The sequence below is a fragment of the Anopheles bellator genome, chromosome 2 (assembly GCF_943735745.2).
Source record: "Anopheles bellator chromosome 2, idAnoBellAS_SP24_06.2, whole genome shotgun sequence".
NCBI classification, from domain to species: Eukaryota; Metazoa; Arthropoda; class Insecta; order Diptera; family Culicidae; genus Anopheles; species Anopheles bellator.
Genome location: NC_071286.1, coordinates 79494821 through 79520959, shown reverse-complemented (window position 1 = coordinate 79520959; position 26139 = coordinate 79494821). Strand labels below are relative to the sequence as shown.

Sequence of the window (26139 nt, the reverse complement as noted above, 5' to 3'; positions counted from 1 at the left end):
AAGTAGAACTGACCGAGCCAAATGAAGTTGTTAAATTATTGTTCTATCTTCGAGACTAAATTCTCTACCATATGAGGTTGTTACCGATGGCAGCGCCATCGGTAGAGCCTGCCAGCAGCCGCGCGCAGATTGCTTGCACGCCAGATAGCTAACAAGAGGTACTGCATGCAAGCGAGAGTGCAGCGCGAGTGTAAAGGAGCGAGAGCAAGTACGAACCGCGAACGACACGATCAATCGATAAGCGAACGAAGGACGATAAGCGAAGAAGGACGATTCTGCGGCAGTGACAATCGATCCGCCGCGTATATCGGACTAATTTTGAGTCGCTTTAACCATCGCTTTTAACCATCGCCTTGAACCATTGGAATAAAGGACTACAGAAAAGAAGAGAAACCGCGGCGGCGTAATCGATATTACTAACATGAGGTATTTGGAACAATGGTAATGATCATGATTTTCCTCATTACTATTCATCAAAAGTCAGTTTAAACTGAACAATAAATGTGTCTCAGTGAATGTTTCTATAGAAGTAAACAAATCTCCTTCAAATCATATTTAAATCATTTTACGTTATCCCATGATCGAGATGGATCTGATATTTTCATCAAATCCGATGCACCATCTGGCGAACCTGCCAGCGAAAAGAGCATACCGTGGCAATCCGGCACCATATGCAAATCACGGCAGCGAAGCGGCTGCTTTTAACATAATCACCAGCGCCCCAGATTGATGTCACATCCATCGTTCGATCGGCCCGATAAGCGCGATAAATCTTTCGCAAATCAAATAACAAGTGTCGCTCGAAAGAGGAAAAAAAGAGGAAAAACTCTCCTCCCGTTGGCCTCGGCCAAATCCTTTCGGCGAAAGATAACGATCGATCAGCCCGGTGGATGTCAAATTACATCAGACCGGCAGCGGTAATATGGTTAGTGTCTGATGTGATGATGGTTGCAAGTGGAACATCAAAAAGGACATCCGCCAGCCTGGTGGCCGGGTGGCGGGGGTGGGGGTAATAGAAAAATAGGCCCAAATCAGATCGGAGCAATCGGAGACACGCACAGGCCGGCGGACCCGGGGCCGGTGTCGTCATTTGAATATTTTATCCACTCGGCCAGATCGTTGCCAGTTGCGCAAAGGCGACCAATAGAAAAAGAAAGGGCCAGAGGTAAATTGTCGGTGCGGTGTCCTGGGTATCGTCCGCTGGGCTGGGCCTGCTCTAGGTCCTGGGGCCCTGCCCACGACTGCAATCCATCTCCCTGTTGGCCACGGCAACGACGACAACGACGACTGTTTTCAATATCAATTACGCAATTTGCATATTTTAAAACGAGATCAACTTACGGCGCTTCGAGGGACCAGGAGCTCTGGGGCACTCGTCCTGTCCTGGACGAGACCAGACTTTACATAAAAATGAAACTTGAGGGTCGGAGTCTGCGCCGTTTGATGTAACGTCGCGGGTCGTCGGCGGTTGGGTCTCCGCAATGAGTCCGTAGCTTCCCGGAAACCACGAACGGGCTTGACGGTCCCGAGTCCGAGGGTTTCAGTGGCCGCGAGAGGGATCAAAAATCATGCCGCTGTAATTGAATTACGAACCGTATCCGTAATTTCTCCGCCCGAAGGTCCATGCCGGAGGACGGACGAAGGATCTCGAAAGTTCGCGGGGGGCCGATATGAATTTTTGAAGAGCTGTGAACAGCCTTCCCTGCTGCTGGCCGATTTTCGGTGGCGGTTTTGGGACGAATTACTTGCAAAATAACTAAAATTAATCAATTGATGGAGAAACTTTTTTCCGTGGACTGTCCGTGCTGTCGTGGCTGTTAAGGATACTTTGCGGCCACTTTTTTCTGATCGTTGGTTCTAAAACCTGTCGAGCAATTTTTTGAACCTCGTTGTCCGGGATTATTTGTGGTTTATGTGGATTCCGGTGGTGGCGAGCATTGATCATTTGCCAGCCGAGCCGCCAGCGTTAAGCGAGAATAAAAACTCGTTACATTAAATTTTTAATTACGCTATTTTGTTATAAACTCTTTTTTTCCACTTCATCCTCTATTTTGCTCGCCGAGCACAGAGCGGATGGAACCAATTTTTCCGGATTGGCCATTATCGGACCAATCGGATGGCATCCATGGTCGCTTTGGTGTGTATGTGCGAAAGGAAATTTATACATTTTAATGATGTTTTAACCGTGTGCACAAAGTGTCGGCAAAAAGAAGGGAAAAAAGATAATTTAAACAAAATCAAACCCCGGCACAAAAATGTCGCCAACGTCAATCAATAATGGAGTGCGAACAAAATAACAAACTCCAACCCATCACCGGACCGGGTGTTAGGATAATGGTGAAAAAAGGCAAAGGCTATCGGAAAAAAATGAGGCCACAGGATAAATTACTTTTTCAAAATTATTTCCGGTTAAACAGCGCCCAGATGAGCTTACGCTGAGGTCGATTTGTCCGCCACATTTCCCGGATGTGCATTTTTCATAAACCATAATCCGTGCATACAGTTTAACTCAAACGTTTGCCAATCGGTTTGTGGATTGCTTGAATTGTACGCCCATTTGCGAAATTCGTTGAATTATGATTTTTCCAAACCTATAACATAAGATTCGATTTAACAACTTCACTCCAACATTCCGCAATTGACAGCTCAATCGAAACATATAAAAAAGGCAACTTTTGGATTCAACGAGACTGACAAGTTTGCTGGTAAATTAATTTGTTTTCCAATATTTTATTGTACTTTATTGTGTTTTGATTCCCTCTGCGATCGATTTTATCCTTTTGTAAAATTATTTTATGTGCGCAAATTTCACAGCATAAAAAACGGCCACCATCATGGCATTGGCACTCGTGGACGCCGAAAGGGGTGCACTAAGTGCCCGGCGACCCCGACGAATGTCCTAATCCGATTCGCCACACTCTCTAATCATCGCAAGCAGTTCATTTCTAATTCAATGGGGGGAATGTCGCTCTAACGCAGTTAGACGGAGGATCATCTTATTACGCCCGACGGTCCTTCTGCTGGCCACACATTCGGTTCGGATCCATTTATGCGCCACGCCGCCGCCGCGTACCGGTGTATAGTGTGCCAGGATCCCCGAAGCCACTTCGAGCGGGTTTCCAGGGCAAGGACGCGGACGCGGACGTTGTAATCTGTGGTGAGATAGCAGGAGGCTAATGTCCCGTTGAAGCGAACGGCCACACATCGGTTGGTTGGTCCAAATTTCTGTCGGTACTTTGGAAACGACAGAGATCGGTGGAGAGAGAGAGAGAGAGAAGAGCCAGGGATTAACGCCCACAAGCCGTTGGAGAATATTAGCTTTTCAGAGAATTTGCAGGACACCCAGGAAAGGCGAGTTGCCTGCTGGTGCTGATAGACAATCCTTTTGCCTACTGTCCGACTGCTGGCCCTATCGCCGACGGACGCGACCAGAGTTTACGGCCCCCAATTACCTTAGGTTGGATGCAGTTAGTGTTCAGCAGGTCAGCAGGTTCTGGGTTCCGTGGCAAAGATTAGCGGCTTGCTGCTCGCAGATGGTTTAACTGACCGACCCACGCTAGTTACCGTTGGAGGAAGATTTCGACAAGGGATTTAGCGACGTAGTGAATTTTACCGGATGCTTTGAATAGTTTCTGGTTCAAAAAATCATAAATGTTGGGCATTTGCTCGGAAGAGTATAATGAATCAAAAAAACGTTTAATGTAAAATGGCAGACTAAATAATAGTTTACAAGCTTAAAAAAATCAACAGATGTTGCGTGAGTCGTGAATCTCCATGAACTCGTTTATTCTTTCGCGTTCGAATTAATTTTGAATTTCACGACAGTTACAATTTATTGAAACAAACAAAACTTGATTGGAAATCAAAGCATCTTCATTCGACTATTTATACGATGCCCTGTTCCGTATCGAAACATAGATGGCCAAAAATTACTATTCAAAAATTATACGATAGGATACTACCCTGTTAAGGTCTTTGCCTCCAACAACAAAACCATACTTGATTATTACTATTATCGACGATGATCCCAACTATCGGAACATGTGTAAACTGTTCGAACCCCTCGAAAGAAGGAGATAAAAGAAAACGCGGCGCGAATTAACAATCAACAACCAGCAAACAACATTTGTCATTGAATTAGTACACAGTCTCAGCGATCATCATCGGCGCAACCATCAACAATCCACTTTGTTTTCCACAAGATTACCAAGCCGGCTTCCAGTGCGACCCAACCGACATCATGGTTCGCGACTAACCGGAAAGTACATTTTCGCTTCCCTCTCACGCTACCGGTTTTCCTTTATTTCTGGTTGTTCTGTTTGTCACCCCGGGAGGACAATCTGTTCCGTTTCGGATCGGCAAAGGGCCGACAACCCCTCGCTCGCAAGGGTGCCAGCATGCAAGCAGGTTTATGCTGCGTCGCCTCTCGAGTGTGGCGACAATCAACAAGCTCGACAATTCGATTCCCGTTCGTGTCGTTCTAATCGTCCCCCGGGCGGGCTCGGGCGATGTTGTTGTTGATGATGATGGTAATAATGAAACCATCGCCAATGTTTGGTCCTTTTGGTCCTCCGCTGCGGACCAGATGCCCCGGAACGGTGCGGAAGCGGTGATCCGTGATTGTGCCACGTAGTACCCGGGCTGAATTCCGATTCGAGTGCTAATCGAGGGAATCGCTAAGAAAATAAAGACGATTACCGGCTGGTGCCGGAAGAAGCTTGTGATGGCGAATGAGGGCCCGAGCATTGAATAATTCATTCATTGCTGCACTCCGCACCAGCGTGGAGTCGGTGAAGGATAATTGCCGATCGAATGTGAGCCCGATGCTCCGTGAGCCGCGAGCATAAACACTGGCACCGATTGTCGGTGACGGCCGCACGTAATGGAGAGAAAATTGATTTCGCAGAAATCATTCGCGTGCCAGGCGTCGGGTTCGATATTCGGGTTGGCACGTCAAACACGTCGACACCTCGCCGGCTGGCTAATTTCGGTGTGCAAAGGACATTCGCATGGCGAAAAGAATCGTACTTTGGGATGATTAGTGTAATTCAATTGTTCCCAGCACGGATCGGATCGCAATACCCCCATGCCCCCCATGGGTTTATTATGCTACCGAAAGATGTACGCGGAACAGGGTGGGCTAGGCGGCTCGGCGATTGCTGGAATGCCATTGCCGGCGCACGGAGAACACAAAATCACCCATTGGATTGGTGGTTAGGCCGGATCGGATTGCAGAAATACAATTATTGATTATTGACGTGGCGCACTTCATCAAACATCATCATCGCGCCCGATCGGCCCGGTGATTATGCTTATTATCACCTCTCGCTCTCCCTCTCTCCCGGGGTGCTGGCAAGAAGTAGGTCTCCGTAATGTTCGCGGTGTTCGTGGTTTTCGTGGAACTGGCCATTGTTGTGCTTTCCGAGAAATGCTTAGGAAACGGCAACATTTTTCGCATACCAAACACGGTCTCGGTGCGGCAAGATGATAGGTTGCACGTGCCACGCCGTTTCGAAACATTCCATCGGCATTTGGGCCATTGTAAACATTGTGTTACATTTGTTTGAAGGCCTGAAACGGATAGGAACTAGCTGTTCGAAAGGCCAAACAAATATTACGTAATGTTACTTTTTGCTAAATACTATTTAAAGGTGTCCAATTAACAATAACAGAAACCGATATCAATTTAAGCTGCGTCATTACCAAGTAATTAGAATTATTTTAAGGAGTTGTGTAATAACTTCATCAAAAAATAAATCGAAATCCAGTACCTGTCTATAGGCGTAAGTTCCTTTCGGGGCCACTAGACCGAACTTGACCGGTGGAACGTACAATTTGGTCGCACCCTTCTGGGGTGCCCGATTCTTCGGGGCGCCATTAATCCGACCGAATATTTTAATTCCATCATGCGCATCTTGTTATCGGGAAAAATTCGATTTCTCCAATTGCCGTCCGTGACGCCACGGTGCGAATTTCGTATGCTCGAGCGATGATTACCGATAATTTTTGGCTCCTCGCGCCTCATTTAACAGTGCCCGGAGGGCAACCAATCGAAGGCAGGGCTCACAACTGGAGGTCCGTCAAGCCGATCATCCCGGCCGCATCCCCGATGGTCCGGAAGCCAGTAATTTGATGTTAATTTTTCATCACGCGAAAAATCGCCATTAACACAGCGGATATTTAACCGGAGCATCGGATCCGTCGGAGCGGACACCGACACCCAACAAAAAAGGGACACCTTTGGGAGAGAAAAACTAAAAAAGTAATAAAGCCAGAGCACAACACGGGAGCTCCGGAAAAAATGGTCGCCCGGACGCTCAATCTGGACCTCATCCGGCCAGGCCACCGGGGGCTGATCCGGTGGTGGTTGATTTAAAATGAAGTGAATCGCGCGCGCTGAACAAACGGAAGCAAACTCCCGGTCGAAACACCGAATCGCTTCCGTCGCAGAGCGTGGTTTGCCACCGTGGCGTGCCGTGAAGTCCGGACCGAAAGCGCGGACCGAACCCGGCCGCGAAGGTATCGTAATGGAAATATAAAAATTCTGAAAAATTAATTTCCTATTTGTGTGAATAAATGATGAAATTAATTATAATTCATATAACTTGTTTTACGGTGGTCTTTCGGTGAGGATTAAATCCGACCGCGCACCCTCCTCCCCGAGGCCCCTTCTGTCCCGGAAACCGGACACCGGCCCAACACACCAATCGGAGCGGCCCGCATAACGGGTGACGCCAAACCGATGAAGGATGAGCCGGCTCTCAGCTGAGAAATCATGTTGGCCGTGGCCGCGAAGAATCGGCGGCAAGCAAACGTGTTGCTGGCACTGACGGATTTTCTCCGCCCTTAAGCCGCGGTGTGGCCAGGTCAAGAATATGCGCGAAAGAATTATTAATTTTCCATTTAAATTACGTTCTGCTCGAACGGAGGCTCCCACGGGGTCGATTTTTTGCCCGATGCTAACGTGCGCTTGCTCTTGGAACACTCTCTCCCGGACAGATACCAGCTACTCCTATCATCCGGCCATCCACGATGAAAGTTTCGTTCGGCGAAAGCAACGACGGAACCGGACCACCTTCACGCTCCAGCAGGTGAGTTTCGTTCAATCGCTTTTCCAGAAGCCGGGGTTTCTACGAACGTTCCTTTTTGGCTAATTAATGTTTCACTCCACCGCAGCTCGAGGAACTGGAAACGGCCTTCGCCCAAACCCACTATCCCGATGTGTTCACCCGGGAGGATCTGGCGATGAAGATCAACCTAACCGAGGCCCGTGTGCAGGTATGTCGTTGTCGTAGCCGGAGCACGAGAAGTGCATATGCTCCGAAAATGAATTCGGAATCTGCTTTCTGGCCCAAATGCCTGCCACCTGCAAACACTGCACCTTAGCTGGCCGGAAGACAGGCCGGAACTCAATTAGTAAATTGAACCCAACACTGTTCAGCCCTCTCGCCGAAGACTAATCGTAGTGAAAGCCTTTTTTTTTGGGCTGGATCCCAATGCAGCGTGGCACTTGCGGAAAAAATCCTGCTTCACGCCGGCAGCGTAAACCTTCAAGACAGCAGGACCTGACCTAACCCGGGCAATCCACCGCAGCGATGGAAGTGACGGAACTTTGTCGTCCTCTTCTCAGAAAGGGTCGTTTGTGACTAAGTTGAATGCAAAGAATGAACTACGCCGCACGTCGGATCGAAAAAACAACCCTCTGACATGTCCAAGGGCAAAGGCTCCCCAAAAAACTGAACACTGCAATGAAATTACCTCAAATTTGTGGCAGCTTGTTTGGTTGTGTCGTGTGTGCATATTCCCATCACCCGAGAACCTTACCGCCGTAATTCACTTTGCTCGCTGGAACGCTTCGTTGACAGCTTCCGGAAGCCGGACTAGGCTTCCGGGCGAAACCATGCATCGGTATTTCCGGTGAATAGTTTGTGAGGGTGTTTTTTTGCGGTTTCTTTCCCCGGACCTGTACAGGGAAGCCAGAAGGAAGAGCTCGCCGTGAAACGTCGTTAGCGAGACAAGTTCCCGAGAGGGTTTGTGCGGGAAGGTGAGGGCACCCGAGAACACACCGGGGAAAGATCTTGTCCCATAGCGTCGGAAGGCGAAGTGGATTTTTTGTGCAGCATGCTCTGGCGCGGATTTCGATGACAGGTTTTGCGCAACATCCATCGGACACGGAAGCGGCCCAAAATGGACAAGTGACTCTCGGGTGGCGACCAAGACCGAGTGTCGACCTGCGAGTGGGAACGGAGAGTGGGATTCGGTAAAATTTAATATTGCTCCGCAAATCCCATAATCCGATAATGTGATGTCGATGCCGGAAGGCTACTGGAAAGGCTAGAGTCAACCCGGTGGGGCCCCGGTTCCTGATGGACGTTGATGCTTCTGGCCAGATGAAGCGGCCACGGTACAGACAGAAATTACTTCACGATGGCCGTAGGAAGGTCTTCCAGGGTCTTGTTTTTTTTTCTCGCTTCTCCGGTCCTTCCAGTGGTCGACGGGATTAAAGTTTACCTCTTTGGGGGTGGGTTGATTGCCGCACGATGGTTCTAGGTGTCCGGGATTGTGGTGGCCCGTTGGTCATTGCAATCCGGAGTCGAGAGCACTTGACCAGAAGTTGACTTTACTTTCGGATCGGTTCACTAACGGACTTTCTCCATGTAATCTGTAGGTCAAGATTTGGATGTTGTTTCAAGGAAGTTGTTACTCTCAGAATGGCCCGAATGCCAGCTCATGAAGCGTTATTTCAATTATTTCTTAAACACAACCCACTCACGGGAAACCCGTCCGGTGACCGTCCGCTTTTTAATGTTTAATTATCTAGAAAGGGTGAAACCAAGTGGGTCCTTCGGCTTCCGGACATCGTCAGCGTCCACCTCGGATCCGGTGGAACCGGCTCTGGTCCATCTGTCACAAACTGACAGCCAACTTAACACCTCCTGCACGGCTTTTCTGTTGCGCAAAGCAAAGAAAGCGACACAAAGAGGCTCCACTCGAGACGGCCGACCCGGCCTAGTAGTGTACGATGCATTTACCCTACCTCGAGTGAGTTTCTCTCTTGTTGTTTATTTAATTTTGCATCGCCCGGAGACGTCAAGCATCCGATTGTGTTGGGCCGGCGGGAAAGGATTCTTTTTTGTACTCGTCTGACGCGCTCCATCCTCGAGGCTCGGCAAATGAAGTTTCATCCAGAAGCCGGCAAGGGCGCGCACACCGGGGCTAATGAATGGGACCGTGAGCCCCCGGGGCTGGCCGGGGACCTCGGTGGAAACCACTTAAAATTTCACTTCTCAACAAAGCACCACAAGCCCGGGCGTCGCAAGGATTCGGTCCCAGTAACTCAGCAAGCGTCGCAGTAGCCGGGGTGCTTTTGCAAAAAGTTCACTTCATTTTCAGATTTGCCTGATGACATCTTGATCCGCTGCGTGTGCGTTGGCCTCCCTGGGTGGCGGCTCTCGAGGACCCAAGGAAAACTCCCCGGGCCCGGCCCGTGAAGTTTGTGTAAATATAATTACGAAACAATTGAAGAAACAATAGCACAACGGCATGGCACTCTGTGCCCCGCGTACCAACGAAGCGTTGAAGTAATTAAAGCTTAAGGTAAACATCAATCAGAGTTTCGAAGAGAGAGGAAGGCCGGCTTGGAAGGACTTGCCGGTGCCGGTTCGGGCGGAGTTCCTTCTTCGAGCGCGTGTTCGTCCGTGTTGGGGCGTATTTCGAGTGCGTGCTTGTGTGCTCTGCAATAATTACTAATCATAAGCTAATCAGATATGCAGCGTGCGAGCAGGACAGCTGCTGGGAGAAAGAGAAAGAAAGAGAGAGAGGCACGGTTTCCACTTTCACGCAACAATGAACTTGTGTGTCGGGCTGCTAACGATCCGCTCAACAACGCGTGTATGTTCTTCAGAGATATAATTTAAACGTCCTTCCAATGTTTTAGCAACTTTATAAATTTATTTCGAAGTTTGTTTTATTGTAAATATTAAAAAATATTGATTAAGAACTTGGTTTTTAACTAACCATCATGTTGCATTCAATTTGGTATCCGATGCCTACTTGATGTGTCAGTGTGTCAAGCAATTTGATGGTTCTTAAAAATTATTAAAAGTAGGACAATGTTATTCATGTTAAAATAGTGTTCTACTTCTGTAAAATGGTTCCCATCTGTTACTGAAAGTAACAGATTGTTAACGTCGAAGTGTTTATTCCAAACTTTAAAACAAAAAGCAACCAAACCGGGGCAAAAAAACCATCGAAAGATTATCATTTTTTGGGCTTAAAATTGACGAAAAAGGAATGGTTTTAATTCATCATGCCCATTCACCCCTTCCCGGTGGACCCGTTTCAAACGCACCGGTAGTGGGGAACCCCGGAACTCCCTGGACAATTCCATTTACGCCGGTGTCAAGTTACAAATTGCCATCCGGGAGTTACTGGTTGCTCGTTGCGAACGAATTAGGGCAATCCGTGACGGCGGTTTACTTAGGACTCGCACGTTGGGCCACTCGGTTGGCTGAGCAAAGTGTTGCCCTTCCCGGCACGTGTCCGAGCGGTTCCGATTCCGTTGCGCCGATACATTGTCGCCCGCGCGTAACTCAATTACGTCAAGCAGTTTGTGTAGAATCCGCCAAAAAAAACGGACTTTCGACGCACCGGGAGTTGGTTGGCAATTTATGACATTTCGCAGAAGATATCCTGTTTCAAAGAAGGATATCCACCGGAGGACACTCTCTGCGGGTAAGATTAAAAACTAGTGCCACTCGTCTCGTCTCGTCTCGGCCTGTAGCGAGTTTATGTAGGTCACAAATGAGATCGTTTTCTTACAAATTGGATCCATTATGAAATTGCGTAGATAACCCGAGACGATACCATTTGACAGCCACACGTTTTGCGATGCTAATCTTATTACGCACTTGGCGCACTTCTTCAACTATGAAGCTCCCAAAATTGGTTTAGATATTTCTATTTTTTGACAGGTTGACAAAAATGCAGCATTTGGTGCGTTTACGTCAAACAGTGTCGTTGGCCCAATCTGTATGATTGTTTCTACCTTAATCATAATAATCACTCAAATAATCTAAAAAATATTCCCTTTTTCTGACGACGTCGAGCTTCGATACATTTCGAAACGGAGAACAGATTATCATCTCATTAACAGTAAAACTGTGACACAATTGGCAAATTGTTTCGAAAACTACCGGGCCAAATCCAGGGCCCTGGTAACTTAATAATCAGCGTACATTATTGCCCTGGCGGAGATCGGGGGACCAGCTCTCGGGTCGGCTTAGCAGATAATTATTATGTATTACTTGATTATTATTTTCATTAGTCCCCGCGATGGAGAAGGGAAAAACGCGTCCCTAAACCGAGCGAGGGTGCATTTCGTGTCGTCCGCGGCCGGCGATGCCGCTGGCTCTTGATTGCTGATTGTAAGTAATAACAGTTATTATTTTCGATTAAGCCGCGTAATGCCGAAAAGTGTCGACAGTTTCGGGTGGCGCCTGAAGTGGTGCCCGAAGTGGACCACAAACACATACACACCCGGAGGAGCTGCCGTGAAACAGGATTACCGCGTGTCCCGGCGTGGCGGGTGTCATCGCTGGTTCGCTGTCTCCGTGATGGTGTCGGTCCTTTTTTGTTTGGGCACGAGATTTTCCCGTTCACCAGTTGGCCAGACGCCGACACGGGAAGGGTTCCGGAGCCGGAGCCACACCGGAAGCCACATGTGTTCATGATCCCGTTTGCCCTAAGGATCCTGTGTCGATACCCTGGCCGAAGTCGGCCCTGTCTGCAGGATACACCCGCCAACCGGAGCGTCAGCCGCGACGGCATAAGGGGTTGAAATCCACATAATCTGTTTATGCACCTATTACGGCCGCTGTTTCCTCGAGGGACCGAGGGACCCGCGGGCCATCGATGGGCTCGCCACTGGCTTACATCGAAAGGCCCGTTTTCATCCGGTCTTTCCCTTCAACCGTTTGATAGTTTTTATTTCGAGTAGAATGGAGAGTGAATTCTGGAGTTTTTTTCAACGACCGGAGCTTCGTTGTGCGCTTTGCACATTTGTTAGCTGTTGGTCTTCGATTGCGTCGATGCTGGGCGTTCGGATTGTGGTTTCCGGCGAAAATATGTTCCGTCAAGTGAGGGAAACCACCGACAAATCATTGCCTCGTGGTATTGTATTTTTTACCAGAGCTAAATGGGATTGAAAGGAATAATGATGGGTTTGGGTGCTATTAAAAAGGAAATCGTAATTACTAGTCTGAATCTATTGTACATTATTTTACAATTTTTGCCTTGCAAATACGTTTTGTCTGTTGAGGTTCTAGTATTTATTTCCTAAAGTTTTTCTTTGATTTTTCAAAGTTTCTGTTGTACTGTTCTTTGCTAGAGTACATTTTTAAAGGTTTTGTTGATTTTAATATCTAGAAAGCATTGTTGTATGTATAATCTTGTGAAGGTTGTTTAGGTGAGCTTTTCATACCAAAGACCAGAATAATCCAACCTTTGAACCAATTTTTATCATCTTCGCTCCGCGCTCTAGGTGGATTCGTCGCTTTTCGCGTCCCGTTGGACCAGTTGCAGTTGCGAACGAAAGGGATTTCGTTTGATAAACGATTCACCGATACGCGAACGAGATACACCGAACGGGTGCCGCTTCGCAAACTATTTGTTCAAACCCGTGATCTGTTGAAAGGGTGGCGAAAGGGAGAGACAGAGCAAGAGAAGGCGTCCCCTGGCCTCGGACTGAAAAATGTGCAACGGGATAAAGAATTAGTTGGATCAAGTGTTTATTGTGGCCTTTGATCCCTCCATGATGATCTGGCTGGTTGGCTCGGGATGGATTGGCGTTTTTCTGTTTTCACAATTTTCCCAACAACACCCACAGCGTCCGGCCACGGCACGGCAAAGTTCCACGAGGATTCCGGCCCCCCAGCCGGTATGGGATTAGCGGGGCTCGTTAAGGGTGCGCCCGTTGATGGGTGATTGAATTAGACACTATTTATTATCGTTTGTCGATGCGAGAACCACAAAGCCCAGTCGGCAAAGCCGAGAGAAGGCAACCAAACAAAACAAAAAGCATTCCAAATCTACTTCCGTCAGCCAAGGGACCAGCTTGGCGGATGACGTGGGCGAAAATCCACACGAGTTGCGGCATTCCGGAGGCCGGAAAAATGGCAGCCAAATCCACTTCAGAAATTGTTATTGATGATCGGCTATCCTAAACGGATCCGGGCTGCCCGGGCCCCCAAATCCCTTGGTTGATTATCGACCTGCGGTTTCTGGGTTGGCAGCCGGTTTCCACCGTTCACTAATGCCCCGGGCCACTGGAAGATTCATTGGGCGGTTGGGTGAAAGTAATGCAAAATTAAGTTGAAAGAAATGTAATATCCTCCGAGGGTTTCGGGTTTGGTGATTGAATTTCTCTGCCATGCAAATCTTCATCCTTCGACCGGAGCCTCGGATCCTCGCAGTGTCTCGGTTGCAATTACCGAATGGAAACAATGAATTCGGCGCCCGAAAACCCTATTAGTGCGGAGGTATTGGTTTGCGAAATTGAATTCTTAATTATGATTAACTTGTGCGAACTTTCTTGCCGGGCAGCATGGAACTTCCCGGGCTCAAAGGACTTTCTCAACTTCCCACCAGCGTTGCGAATGCCTGCGAGCCGTATCGTACGCTGACTTCTGAAGTCCTAGGAAATTATTATACATTTATTTCTAAACTTTAATGGATTTAAGAACGTGAATGGCTGAAGGATGTTTTATTGAGCCATGCATATCGGAATATGTAAAATAATAACACGTTCCTATCAGTAATTAATTTTACATTTTAGTTGGAAGTTTAATTTTTGAAAGTGTAGGTTTCTAGTTGCGAAAGTGAATTTTACTATTTATTTAAAATTATGTAAGGATGTTGATGTATTTTCTGAAAGGTTTTGGTGTTAAAAAATTTCTTTTAGTAATTTATGCACAATCATTACAAACATCCATTTGCTGGATTAACCCGTTAAAGAATTAAATTAACAAAAGTTTGTTAATTAAAACAAATAGAAAACCACCAAAAAGCAGAATCCACTCCTTGCTAAGCCAAGGGACGCATCCTAACTTTAGTACCCCAAAAAAACGAACAATCTCCATGGAATCTGAACTCCAGCAGCAGTTGCTCTGGTCCCACCGCCATGATGATTCTCGTTTGTTGGGGAAAAATTCATTTCATTGCTACCCATTACCGTTAGAGCCGGAAAAGCGTGGCCATTATGCCGGAGCGAGAGAGAGAGAGAGATAGACACGCACACAAAGAGACGTGGAATCGAGGCGCCGGAAAAGGGTGGCCATGGAAGAGGGAAAAATAAATTACGCCCTCCCGTCCGTCCGCGAAGGTTCCGTTCCTTGCACAGGAAGCACACGCTCACAGGACTTGAGACGAGTGCCCGGCTCTTAAGGCGCATGTGCACCGAAACAAAATGGAGAAATACCGTCACCAACACACACTCGCCCACTGTTTTGGTTCTAAGCTCCTAGGAAAAATCCAAAACTCCTTCGTTTTGGCAGCCAAAAGGAACTCGTCTGTGTGTGGGGCAGTATTTCGAATTCAATCAGCCAATTTTCGTAGCACGTTTCAGACCCGCGCTCCGCTCTATTGGTTTACGGGGAGCGGCAGACCCAGTGCCAGGGAAAAGTATGTCAAACGTAGGCAGTGAGGGGCGCTCTGGACCCCTGGGTCACCCGGTCCGCAGACTTTGGGGGCCAAAGTGAATTTTCTCCTTCGTCTTCGCCGCCGGAATTGAATTTGGTTCGTTATTTAAGCTACTGATTTGGTAAAGAGAGCAAACGAATCAGGATCTCGGGGCCGCAGGTGGCGCGGAGGCGGAGAATTGAAAAATAACATAAAGCACCACATTTCCTCATATTGCCGTGGGCCTCACGGTGGCCACGGGAGCTGCTCGCTCGTGCACGATCCTCACGTTTGCCGTAGCAATTTGCGAACGACGAAATCTAATTCCGACGCCCGCTTCGCTTGTTCCTCGGTTGATTGCAGGTCTGGTTCCAGAACCGGCGGGCCAAGTGGCGTAAGGCCGAGCGGCTGAAGGAGGAACAGCGCAAACGGGGCGGCAGCGGTGGCGGTGGTGCGGACGGGGCCGACTCGCAGCTGATGGGCGATAAGGTAAGTCCCGGAACCTCCCGAGGTAGCGGGGTTGGATGTTCTTTAAAATTCTAACGCAAGACATTCCGTGCTCCCCTTCAGCTCGACACGGACAGCCGGGACTCGAGTCCGGACATTACCGGTGATGCCGATGACGACGATATGCGCAGCTCGAGCGTGCCGCCCATGAGTCCGCGCGTGGACTCGGAACCCGAGCGGCCCTCCTCTTCTACGCAGCTCAACTCAACGCACTCGCACTCAGCATCCAACAGTGCCGGAACACCGTCACCGGGCCTGAAGTGAGTAATTCTAAGGATTACGAATTGAACGCCAGTTCGTGAGCTCCGTTACCAATCACTTCCAACTTCCATTGCACCAGATTCGCACCGTACTCGGTGCCGAGTCCAGCACCGTCCGCCTCGGCCGATTCACCGATCGAGGTCGGCGGTCCAATTTCGCTGACGACCACATCCAGGACTCCACCGAGCGAGTCGCCGCACCATGTGACCAGCAGCTCGATCGCCAGCCTGTCGACGGCCACCACGACGCCCAGCTTCAGTAGCCACATCTTCGGGAACTTCACCGAAAGGTAGGCTATCGATCTTTGAATGAATTTCATTTAGCCGTGAACAGAAAAGGACATAACAAGGCAACATAATAAGTTAACGGGTGAATTTTACTATTGCATACTTGGCGTAATGTTTGAGTATAGGAAATCAGGCGCCTGAATGTAGGCAATCTTGAGGCTAGATACTTGGATTGACGCCTAAAGATATGAAATTAATACTACAGTTTTTCGAGGTCTTTGTTATTGTTGTCCTTGAAACAACATAAGGTCCATTTTATAATGCTGAACTAAGGATCATACAAACCTAATCGCATTGGCACTTCACAAGCACATTTCGATTCAATGCAAATTCTCGGTTCATAAACCTGCCTAATGAAAGGAATGAAATTCAATTGACATAAACATTGGCCTTCGTCGCGCTTTGTTAATCGCTTTTTCCCACCCGCTTTGAGCCGCCCTCGAAACGCCCGCCCAAAACGGTGACTTCAGCTTCAGCGTCCCGTTGATTTGTTTGTCCAACGGGCGCACGCTTTTGTCCGCTGCTCAGTGAAAAGGACCTTCCCCGTTTGAAGGGGAAACAAAGATCGGTACACGTGCCGGGCCGTGCCGTGCCGTGACACTGACTTACGCAAACAAACCGCCACCGTTTTGCTCGGGCCTTCGATCGCTCCCCCGCATGCAAAACGATCGGATAATTAAGACATCATCAGCGGCAGCAATCACGATGCTCCCGAGTATCCCGAGCCCGACTGGTGTTCCGAATGTGAATGTGCAAGGAATAACTACGACCACGTCACGTCACGATGCGCACAATTTAGCTCGAAAGGAAACACCGGGAAGAGTGCCTTCCTTCCTGTGTTCCCGGTCCTTATCCGAGTTTCCGGTCCGGTTTCGGGGCTCGCCGTAATGCAATTAAGATCTTTCGCGCACAGCACGTGTCACGCACGGCGGGTCGTGCCGGTGTGTCGGAAGTCATTCACGTCATCCAGCGCCGTCAGCCCGTCGTGGTCCGGGGAGGGGGTCCGGGAAACAAAGGCCGCACCACGCAGTGTTTGGTGCGGAGTTTTGGAATAACATTTGCCAAATATTGTCGTTAATTGTGCCATACACGGTCGAGGAGGGTTCGTGCAGGGCACAGAAAGGATATCATGCGTACTTGACATTGCCGAAAAGGGATCTGGGGTCCCCAGCGGGGATTCCCGGTGACATTTAGACGTCATCGCGCTACTTACAACGACCCAACGCGAAGGGCGTTACAGGGACAAAACAACGTTCACCTCGTTTTAACACATTAAAGGCCTTTGACCGCACGAAGCTTGGCTCAGTACCTTAAAGCCCTCATTACGGGGATGTGTTTTTTAACAGCGACAAACACTGGGGGTTCCCTTTAATAGGGTTGGTTTATTTTTGTTAAACTCACCCACTTATGTCCAGGGAAAAAAAGGTTTCACACCAAAGGCCGTTACTCGGCCAGCATCGAAAGTTTGCTACTTCTGAGAAGTTGGACAGGAAATCGATTTGATATCGAAAACTGCTTAAAGCAATGGACCAATGCGGGTCTTGCCACCCGAAAGAAAACTCCAACCGACAGACGGGCAGACCGTCTCGCAGCGCCCGAACGCAAAACAATTATTTACCTTTCGGAAAAGCAATTTTCCGCAAATTAAATTTCGTCCCCCACACACCGGCGGCAGACCGGGCAATTAGGCGGGGGGCGGCCATAAAGCATTGGGCAAATAGGTTTAAAAAGGCGGAAAAGCATCCACAGCAGCGTCCGGAAGATGGGTCCATGGCCCATGCATGCGTGTGCAATAGACCGTCCAACATAAGCGCTCACGGTACTAAAGTTCCGACCGGCGGCAGCGTCCTTTGGGGGGTTGCCGCCCGGCCCGGCTCGGTTGGTTCGGGAAATTTTGACGGCAATCCTCGGCGGACCCGAGCGATGGCGCCCGGCGGATCCAGGAAGTTCGCCAGGAAGGTAAACAGATGGTGTTCCAATATTAGCACAGGAGATCGAGCGGAACTAAAACCCGCCGGCAGATCGTGTGAGCGTGTTTTTTTTTTTGTTGGGGAGCCGAACGAAACAATTCACCAAAACGATTAGCTGCCGCCGGATGGTGCTCGAAATTGAGTACGTCATTGTTAAATTGTGTTTCAGGCAAACAATGGGCACCGTGTGCGCGGCCCGATGAAATTTGGTGTTAGTTTTGCGGCCGTTGTTTGATTAGTTTAATTTCTGTCCGAGATTACGGAATGTCCTCGATGGTCGACTTTTCCTGCGAACGTAGATTAGGCCACTAGATTGGGCACTAGATATGAGTTCTCTGATTTCAATGAACTCTCAAGAAAATCATGCACCATTTGGAACTCGATTTTGATAGAACATAAAATGTCAGGTTAATAGCTTGCCTGGCCACTCGAAGGACATCGGACTTCAATATGGATCTTTCTCAGTGCCGGGACCACTCTCGAGTGTATCGACCGTGTTGTGTTGGCCAACGCTCTCAACCCTTTGTCGGCGGGCTCGTCCTTGAGAGTCCCGGGGTCAGCAAAGCAGCCCCGGGGTGTGCCGGTGGCGGAGACTTGATTTAAGTTGATTTTGACAAGCGTAACGTAATATCCTTTCCCAGGACCCGGTGGGTAGGACTTTTCCCTCCCGGGAACCGCCGCTGCTGTCAAGGATCTTTATGCATTTTCATATTTTCTAATGCTCTGCCACTTTGTTCGCTCGATTTTTTTTTACATTTTTTTTCTCTTGCTACCCACCAGAGGGAATGGAAACGTCTTATGGAGCGGTACTTTAAAGTTTCATGAAACTCTTGAAGCAGCACTCTGCTCTTGAACACCGAATGCTAATGTTCCTCCATGGAGAAAGTACGGGGCAGGTTAAGAGGATTCACGGGAAAAGTGTTCCGAGATTCTTTCTTGGCACTCTCTCTCTCTCTCTCTCTCTCTCTCATACAGGCAGTAGTTTCTTCCCTCTCTTTGCTACAATCCGTATTGCGTTGAGAGCTTTCTTTTTGCACATTTTCGAATCAAGACAAAGACGACGACGCTCAGCTCAGAACTCCCATCACAGAGCTGCGCTCCCCAGCGTACTTATGCAACGGTGACTGCTTGGTGGTAGCACGGCACTAGCCAAGGATATGGGGTTTCTGGGGACAATTTCTACCGGGGAGATTCAATTAGGATCACTCCCGCCCCGAGCAACCCAGAGGGGGGCCGGTCTCCGGGGGGCTTTGATTGGCTGCCCCAGCGTTGCATCATCGTCTTCGGAGGCGCCCAGACGGAGGGTCCCATCCCATTGGGGGCCGGGTTGAAATCCGGGCCACATTATTGAGCCGGGGTTTGATTTGGAGTGGCTCGAATCGTGCGCCGGTGCAGAAAATTGGTGTAGCGGTGCGGTGATTGAATTACGCCGATGCACGAATGCCGATGTTTGACATTTTTCGCGACTGACAACGGGCGTCACTAAGTGTGCTCTGAGATTGATTCGATTGAGATTTAAATTTATGCTTTTTGATAGAACAATTTTGTGGGGGGCTGATGTTGGACCTTCGCGCGATTGCTAATATTATGGCCGTGATTTAATCGTAGATTAAAAGACTGGTGTTAGGTCTGATAATTGATGTCTTTTGGGGCCTGTTCTTCGATTCGAGATCCTTCCCTCGGTTTTGCGCTGCACTTTTCCGTTACGCAATAAAGTGCTGTAAAGTAAATCAAATCACAACAATCGAAACCAATCATACCAACGGGCACACTGTCCGGCGAGCACATTACCTAAATGATGTTATCAATTGCAGTCTCATCAAATGGCAATAAAACACCCAATTCGGTTGCTTGGCAGGGAGAACCAGCAAGAGTGTCCTGTTGGAATCGCAAGGGCGTAGACGCGTTTTCCGCACACAAACGCAAAGGGTCCGATGGTTTGTTTTCGGTGTCGTCCGCCGCATCGTTCGATTGCGCTAGGAGGGGCTCGGAACCGGAAACCGGAAACGGCACGCTTCTTAGGACGTCGTCCGCCAAGAGGACCAACAACATCATCATCGTCGCCGCCGGCCCGGTGGCACTTGCTAATGACATCAGCAGTTTGCTCACGACCTGCAAGGGGCCAACTTAATTTCTGCACCAAATCTCGGCCGAGGTCCTCGCGAAGGTTGGCTCACGCTCCCTCCCCTCCCGAGGATGATCTAAATTGTCAACTCAAACCTACAAACCGTAATCCCACTCAACAAACAACCAGGACTGCGGATTCCAAGAGGGTCCCTCGAAGTCGGAGACAAAAAATCAACAACAATTGGCTAAAGGACGATCCAGCACCCTCCGAGCGCGGGGCACACGCGCGGCGACACGCTGCACCACCACCCCTAATGAACCGGTCCCTCCTTCCGGTGGCATGCATTTGGCCATTGAACGCTCCATTTAACCCTCCTCCTTTGTGTGGCGTTTTAGGGCCAACCTTTGGCCCGTCTTTTGCTGCATAAAGATGCTCGGCTCACTCCACGGCCAGGACGAAGCATTTATCATTCTCGGGCCGCACTTCTTTTTTATGCTCTCGCCCGACTCTCACGGAGCGCAGAAACCGCTGTTAATGCTGTTTTCGGGTGCGAAATGCGCTTTGTTGTGCCCTCCCTTTTTTATGTGACCGTCCGTTCCGCATCGAGGTCACCGAATGGAGAAGCATAAAAAGGAAGGCGCCCGAAACCGGAAAAAACGCGCGGCGAAGAAGTGCATCCGGTCCGAGTGCTGGAAAACGGGGGTAGCAAACGGGCAACCCCTAATAACCCGGATAAAGTGCGGAATAATGGTAACAGTTAAAAAATACACTTCGAGTTCGCCGCACACACAATGGCAACATGGAACCGCCTGCGGTTTCCGAAGTCATTACCGCACGCTCTCCAAGTAATTGAAGGGTGCCCTGGGCTGGTCACGGGGAACGGGTTGCTGCCTGCCTGCCTGCCCGCCGAGGGGCAATCTGGGCCGAGGTGCCCCGGTCCCTGGTGGGCGCCGGTCTTCGGTAGGCCGTTCTATTTACATGATTAACATTTAAGCGTCTCATATTGCACGGCTGGGAGTTCACGGAATCCGGATCATGCCCTCGAGGTGTCACCACGGGCTTGCGGTGGTGCCCCGAAGTGATTAGTCCGCTCAATATGTTACACTTTTTGCGCTGGCTTCGCTGTTTGCTCATCTGGATGCGCCCTTGCGTTGCCCCGAGCCATGTAAAACATGGCCTCGTGTAAACATCTTGTGACCGCGTTTCACAAATCGACTCCGGGTAGTTTAGTCGCTTTATTTTCTACACAAAAAAAACAAAACTCTAGTCCAACGCGACGGAGTGCATGGGAGTTCCCTTGACGCCGAGTCCGGTCACCTTGAAGAGCGCTCCGGCCGGGGCCGGTTGTGGCGATTTGAATTCCTTCGCCGATGTCGTCACGTAGAGGATGTCCAAATTGGGGCCACCGAATGCCGCCGATGTCACCTGTTCGCACGGCAGCTTAATCTCCAGTTCCACCTTACCCGTGCTGTAAACAACAAGAAGCGCTGTAGAATCGGACCTGGCGGACCACCTAAACACCGTTACTCACGTGGAGTTGACCTTGTACACGGTGGAACCACCGAAGGTGGCGACGTACAGCGATCCTTCCGTATCGATGGTCATACCGTCCGGAACGAACGGTGGTCGCTCGCCGTCAACACGGAAGTCCACGACGACGCGCCCGTTGGCTGAGGATCGATAAACAAACAACAAACTCTGGGGGTCACCAAATCAATCACAGGATGGTCGCAAAACTTACACAGATCGCCATTCCCGTCCACTTGGTGCTCCTTCACGTCCAGATCGCACGAATCGATGTAGTACAACCGGTCACCGGCCGCATTCCAGCACAGTCCGTTCGAGACACCGATGCTCTTCTTGAGCGTTACGAACTGGCCACCATCGGTGGCGTCATAACGATAAAAGGTACCGAGGCGCATCTCGAAGATATCACCCTTGGCTTCCAACCGCATCGTACCGGCGTAGAGACGGCCCTTGCTATCAACCTTCCCATCGTTGAACCGGTTGTCTGGCATGTCCGGTTCGACCTCGCCGACCGTTCGCACGAAAGTGGCCGTCTCCGAGCGGCCATCCCAATCGATCAGCGTCAGCGTGCGGAAGGTGCCGATAAGAAAGTGACGATCGTTGCCCTTCACCGGCACGATGAATCCGATCACCGGGAAACCCTCTGGTGGATCACGAAGATCACATTTTGAAAGTTAAGCACACGGCACACCAAAAACGGGACACGTCACTTACCGATGGTTGCGTTGTAGGTCTTGTTCTCCGCGTAGTCATAGCGATGGATGGATCCGCCGTAGATATCGTTGTAGTACAGACTCTGGCGTTCCACGTCCCAGTGAGGACCTACCCGAAAAGGAAGCACAATTATTACAATGGCAGCGAAAACCCAGCACAATCTCTGGCACGCACCTTCACCGAGCACGGACAGTGGCGACGGCAGCTGTTCAACCTTGTACGAGGACATCGCGAAGACGGTCTTGTTGCCAGCAGGTTGCTACGATCGAATAAACCGTTGGCCTTCTTCGAGTGTTTACTTTTATACCTCACAGGGGAGGCTCGGAGCGTTACGGGCGATGCTGTCAGTTGCTTCGGCTACCGTTATCAGTAACGCTGCACGGTGAACCGAGTAAAGTTGACGCGTTATCAAGTTTCGGCTCAAGAAAAGACATTAAAGGATGTGCTGTGTGCTTATCGATCGGCTATACGGAGCCCAAATCCGGCAGAATGACTGGGAACGGATTTCGGGCGTGTCGGGTTACGGAATGGCAGATAGCGGAGTCCACGGAGCACTGAGCCGTACAGGTTTAGGATTTTTTTCTTAGCTCCTCGTTCCGGAGCTAGGTGATAGGCATTCAAATCTTCCCAGCAACACACGTCCGTTGATAGTGAGGCTGTTGAGGTTTTTTTTGGGGGGATTACATTGGGCTGTGTTCGAGACAACGTGTGATAAGGTTGCATTGAAAGAAACGGTTGTTTTTTGAAACGAAAATCAATATCTACGCCGAGACCGGTGAGCAGCCGCCTTTTGGTAGTGTCGGTGTCGGTAGCCAAGATTACGCTGGCAGCCGCACTCGCAATGAAACAATCGTAATTCATTTTATGACCACCATTTGGCCACTACCAAGATCAAGTTCAAGGGCCGCCAGCCGTTATATAATGAGCCTGTGCGGCGTGCCTCTAAGATGTTTGTTTACGTGAGGTTAATTGATTCATTTTATAGCATTACAGAGTGGAATTAAATTATGGTGTTTACGCAAACAGTAGATTTGATGTGATTTTTATTAAAGTCGGACTATCAGTGCAATGAACCGTGTATCACCGTACTGACATTCCACTTCAATCGTTGAATTGCGCAATTTAAAACCTATGTAAATTCTCTGTAAAATGTAATGTAATACAGAACCATTAATTAATATTCATGTTGACGACACACTTGGCATGTTAAATTTTGTTAAAAATTTGTTCATTAACAGCCCCCTAAATTAGCACACCAAAAATGGCCCCAACATTTGCCAACTTTTAAATCCGAGCCGACAACGGTGCGGTGACGATTCGGCTCTGGCCGCCGTTCACCGAAATCACATCAACATATCGCATCGTTTGATGTTGTCTGATAATTGATTCCCTTTTGCTGGAAAAGTAATTTGCGCTCTGCATAAATCATGAGCCCCGTGCCTTCATTACAGAGACAATCTCATTGCCGGGTGAACGGCCACCCGGGGTCCGGGCCGCTCTGAAAGTGGTTCAGATTCAATTATCGGTACCAGGTCTATGTAATATGGAGCAACATGGTGGAACGGTCCTGGTAGGTAAAAACAGGGACACGAACCCATATCACCCGCCCGGTGCTCCGAGATCAAAAAATCACTGATTAATATGTGCGTTGGTTTCACTTACTTACCCAAAATGCAATAATTACCCACGTTGGGTATGCTAATTTATGCTCGAAACTTTCATCGCCGGTCGCCGCCAGCCGTACCTTTTGCCGTGAGCCGTAAACTTAACGACTTTTTATTCGATTGCATTTCAATTCGGTCGCCTCACGTTTGGCTTCCGGCACCCCGGATTGCAATTTTGATTTGAATTTTGTGGCTTTTAGTTTTTTTTTGCGGTGAGTGTTTTTGGGACACCCAACAGGGCGATACTTCACGCTCACTCCACCGTTAGCGGGAAATGTATACGGGCGCGGGGCCAGAAAATTTTGGGCCATCGTAAAACCGGAGCGAACCGGAGAGCATTACGGAGCCATTTTCTTTATTTTATTTGCCAGGGTTTTCCGCCTTTCGTTCGCTTTTCCGTCCACCGCCACCGATGGCGCAGACCGCGGTGCGCTGCGTTTTGATGAAATAAAATTTTATCATCATCATACTTTATGAGATGTAATTTGCATTTTTCACTCCCCCGCGGCCCGCTCGAGAAAAGGATCCACATCTACGAAGGATCACCGAACGAGTGGCCCACTAATACATACGGTATACGCTGGGACACGAGATGACTGACATAAGCTCCATTCGCTGGAGACAGCCGACGAAAGAACGGGAAAAAGGGCACGAAGCGACGCGAGGTTCCTTGGTGGGCGGCTCTCGGCTGATGCTTCTCCCGGGACGGAAGTCGCGCGTATTTACAATTCACGTGGGGAATTCTCGTCGGATCTTTGGCTCACCACCGGAAACGCTTCACCAACGGACGGAGCGCATCCGGGAGCACCGGGTGCCCGGGGTGTCACAAACATCACTTTCACATCGTGAATTAGTAAATTGCCAGCATTACTGTGGCTCGCGCTTCCCGTTTTATCTCCGCGCTCGTGTTCGGCTCGGTGGCTCCGGGCTGATTCGCCGGGGCTGAAATCATCCATTTTTAACCGCCCAAATGAAATAAAACTCAGTTTAGCTCATTTTAATGCACTTCGCGCGAGTTTTTACATGCTAGCTCCCGCAATAAACCACGAATTTCCTCGCAATACTCGCACCGGAACCACGGAACCGGAGTACTAGTGTAACGGTGGTAATCGTGCCGGTTTGAAGTGATGGGAGCGCGAGGAGAGTGCGACGGCCTGGGGCTAAGTGAATTTTGGCCAATAAAAACGGTAAACCGAATGGTGAAGGCCACGGTGGCTAAATTGTTTTTAGGTTTTCTTCTTCGACAACGACGACGACGACGACGTGGCTTGTCCGCGTGACCCGTCGCTGCAAATGCGTCGGAAGTAAACTAAGGGCGTAAGAAACCTTTTATAGCACCATGAAAAAGTTTACGAATTTTTAAAGGTATAATATGGAAAAAGTAAAACAATTAATCTTATGCAACTGCATACCTTCTGGTGTATCGGATAGCTCAAAAATGTTACCTATGAAGTTCACCTAAAAGTAGGCAATCTACACAGCACCACTTACGACACGAAATACGCCTTCGGGTATGCAATCCGAAATGCACAAATATGCCTCTTGTTTGGTATGTTCCCTTGTTGCATAACTTTTTTCGTATCTTAATTAGAAGTGTAAGGCAACTGTCTTGTTAACCTTTGTTTAAAAGAATTCCTGCACATCCAGCTATTAAGATATTAGAACTAATCAGGCTTCTAATTAGAAGGTGTTACAAATTCTTTTTTTTTTGTATCTTGGCAACCTTATATAGCGATCTTGGTGACTTTATAAAGAAAGAGTATAAAAAAGGGGTAATCTTAAACAATAGAGCCATTAGAAAAATGTTTTCTACCTCGCAGGAAACACTCAGTTTCAGTCAATAGCCACTGTCGAATGTTGCGCAGACAGTATGAAGAACACCCGTAAATTGAATCATGGAAAAGACAAAGACAATGGCCAACAATGGAACACCCGGAAATGAAACATAAAATCGAGAGACAAATGTCCCTCGGTCCGGTTCGCAGTTTTCCTTCTTCGGCTTTCGTTTGTCTGTGTGACGGACGTTCGAATGGCGAATGATAAAAGCAAACGGTACCAACACGTCGCCAAATTGGTTTGCCCGAAAGTGGGCGGAGTTGATTACGAGTTTTCCCGGTTGTGGGGGAGGAAAGAGAACTCGTACTTCCGCACGGCGGAGTGGACAAATGTACGCGGCAGAACCCCGTAGAAGTAGCGGGGCATTTTCGCGACGAGACGACGAGAAGTGGGCATTAGACCACTGAAAAGAATTATGAAAAAATAAAAGATGAAACCAGTCCGTATCCTTTCCGCAAACGTTGGCCGCTGCTCGTTCCCTCGGAGATCCGCTCCTGGCGGGAGTCTTATGAATATTGCAATGCGGAGTGCCGGCGAAAGGCACCCGGCATAAAATCATAATCCGAATGAATACATTTTTATCATTTGGAATGCTTTTTTCTCATTCTTCCCCCGGCTCGGATGCGACG

The 26139-nt window shown here is 49.0% G+C and overlaps 2 protein-coding genes across 2 annotated transcripts in view; one reads left to right on the top strand and one right to left on the bottom strand.

The window, feature by feature from the left end:
* LOC131212095 (diencephalon/mesencephalon homeobox protein 1-like) overlaps nt 1-26139 on the top strand; it is a 36887-nt gene that overhangs the window by 3129 nt on the left and 7619 nt on the right. The window contains exons 2-6 of the mRNA XM_058205831.1: nt 7000-7091; nt 7177-7278; nt 15040-15165; nt 15247-15443; nt 15524-15733. Of these exons, the coding sequence (XP_058061814.1) occupies nt 7000-7091; nt 7177-7278; nt 15040-15165; nt 15247-15443; nt 15524-15733 (727 nt within the window). The remainder of the gene's footprint in view (nt 1-6999; nt 7092-7176; nt 7279-15039; nt 15166-15246; nt 15444-15523; nt 15734-26139) is intronic.
* Nucleotides 21033-22242, bottom strand: LOC131211409 (regucalcin-like). Its single transcript, XM_058204855.1, has 5 exons — nt 22185-22242; nt 22011-22118; nt 21511-21939; nt 21301-21439; nt 21033-21237 (listed from the first exon to the last, which is right to left on the bottom strand). Exons 1-5 carry the CDS (start codon nt 22237-22239, stop codon nt 21033-21035), a joined length of 936 nt encoding a protein of 311 aa, XP_058060838.1. The 5' UTR covers nt 22240-22242.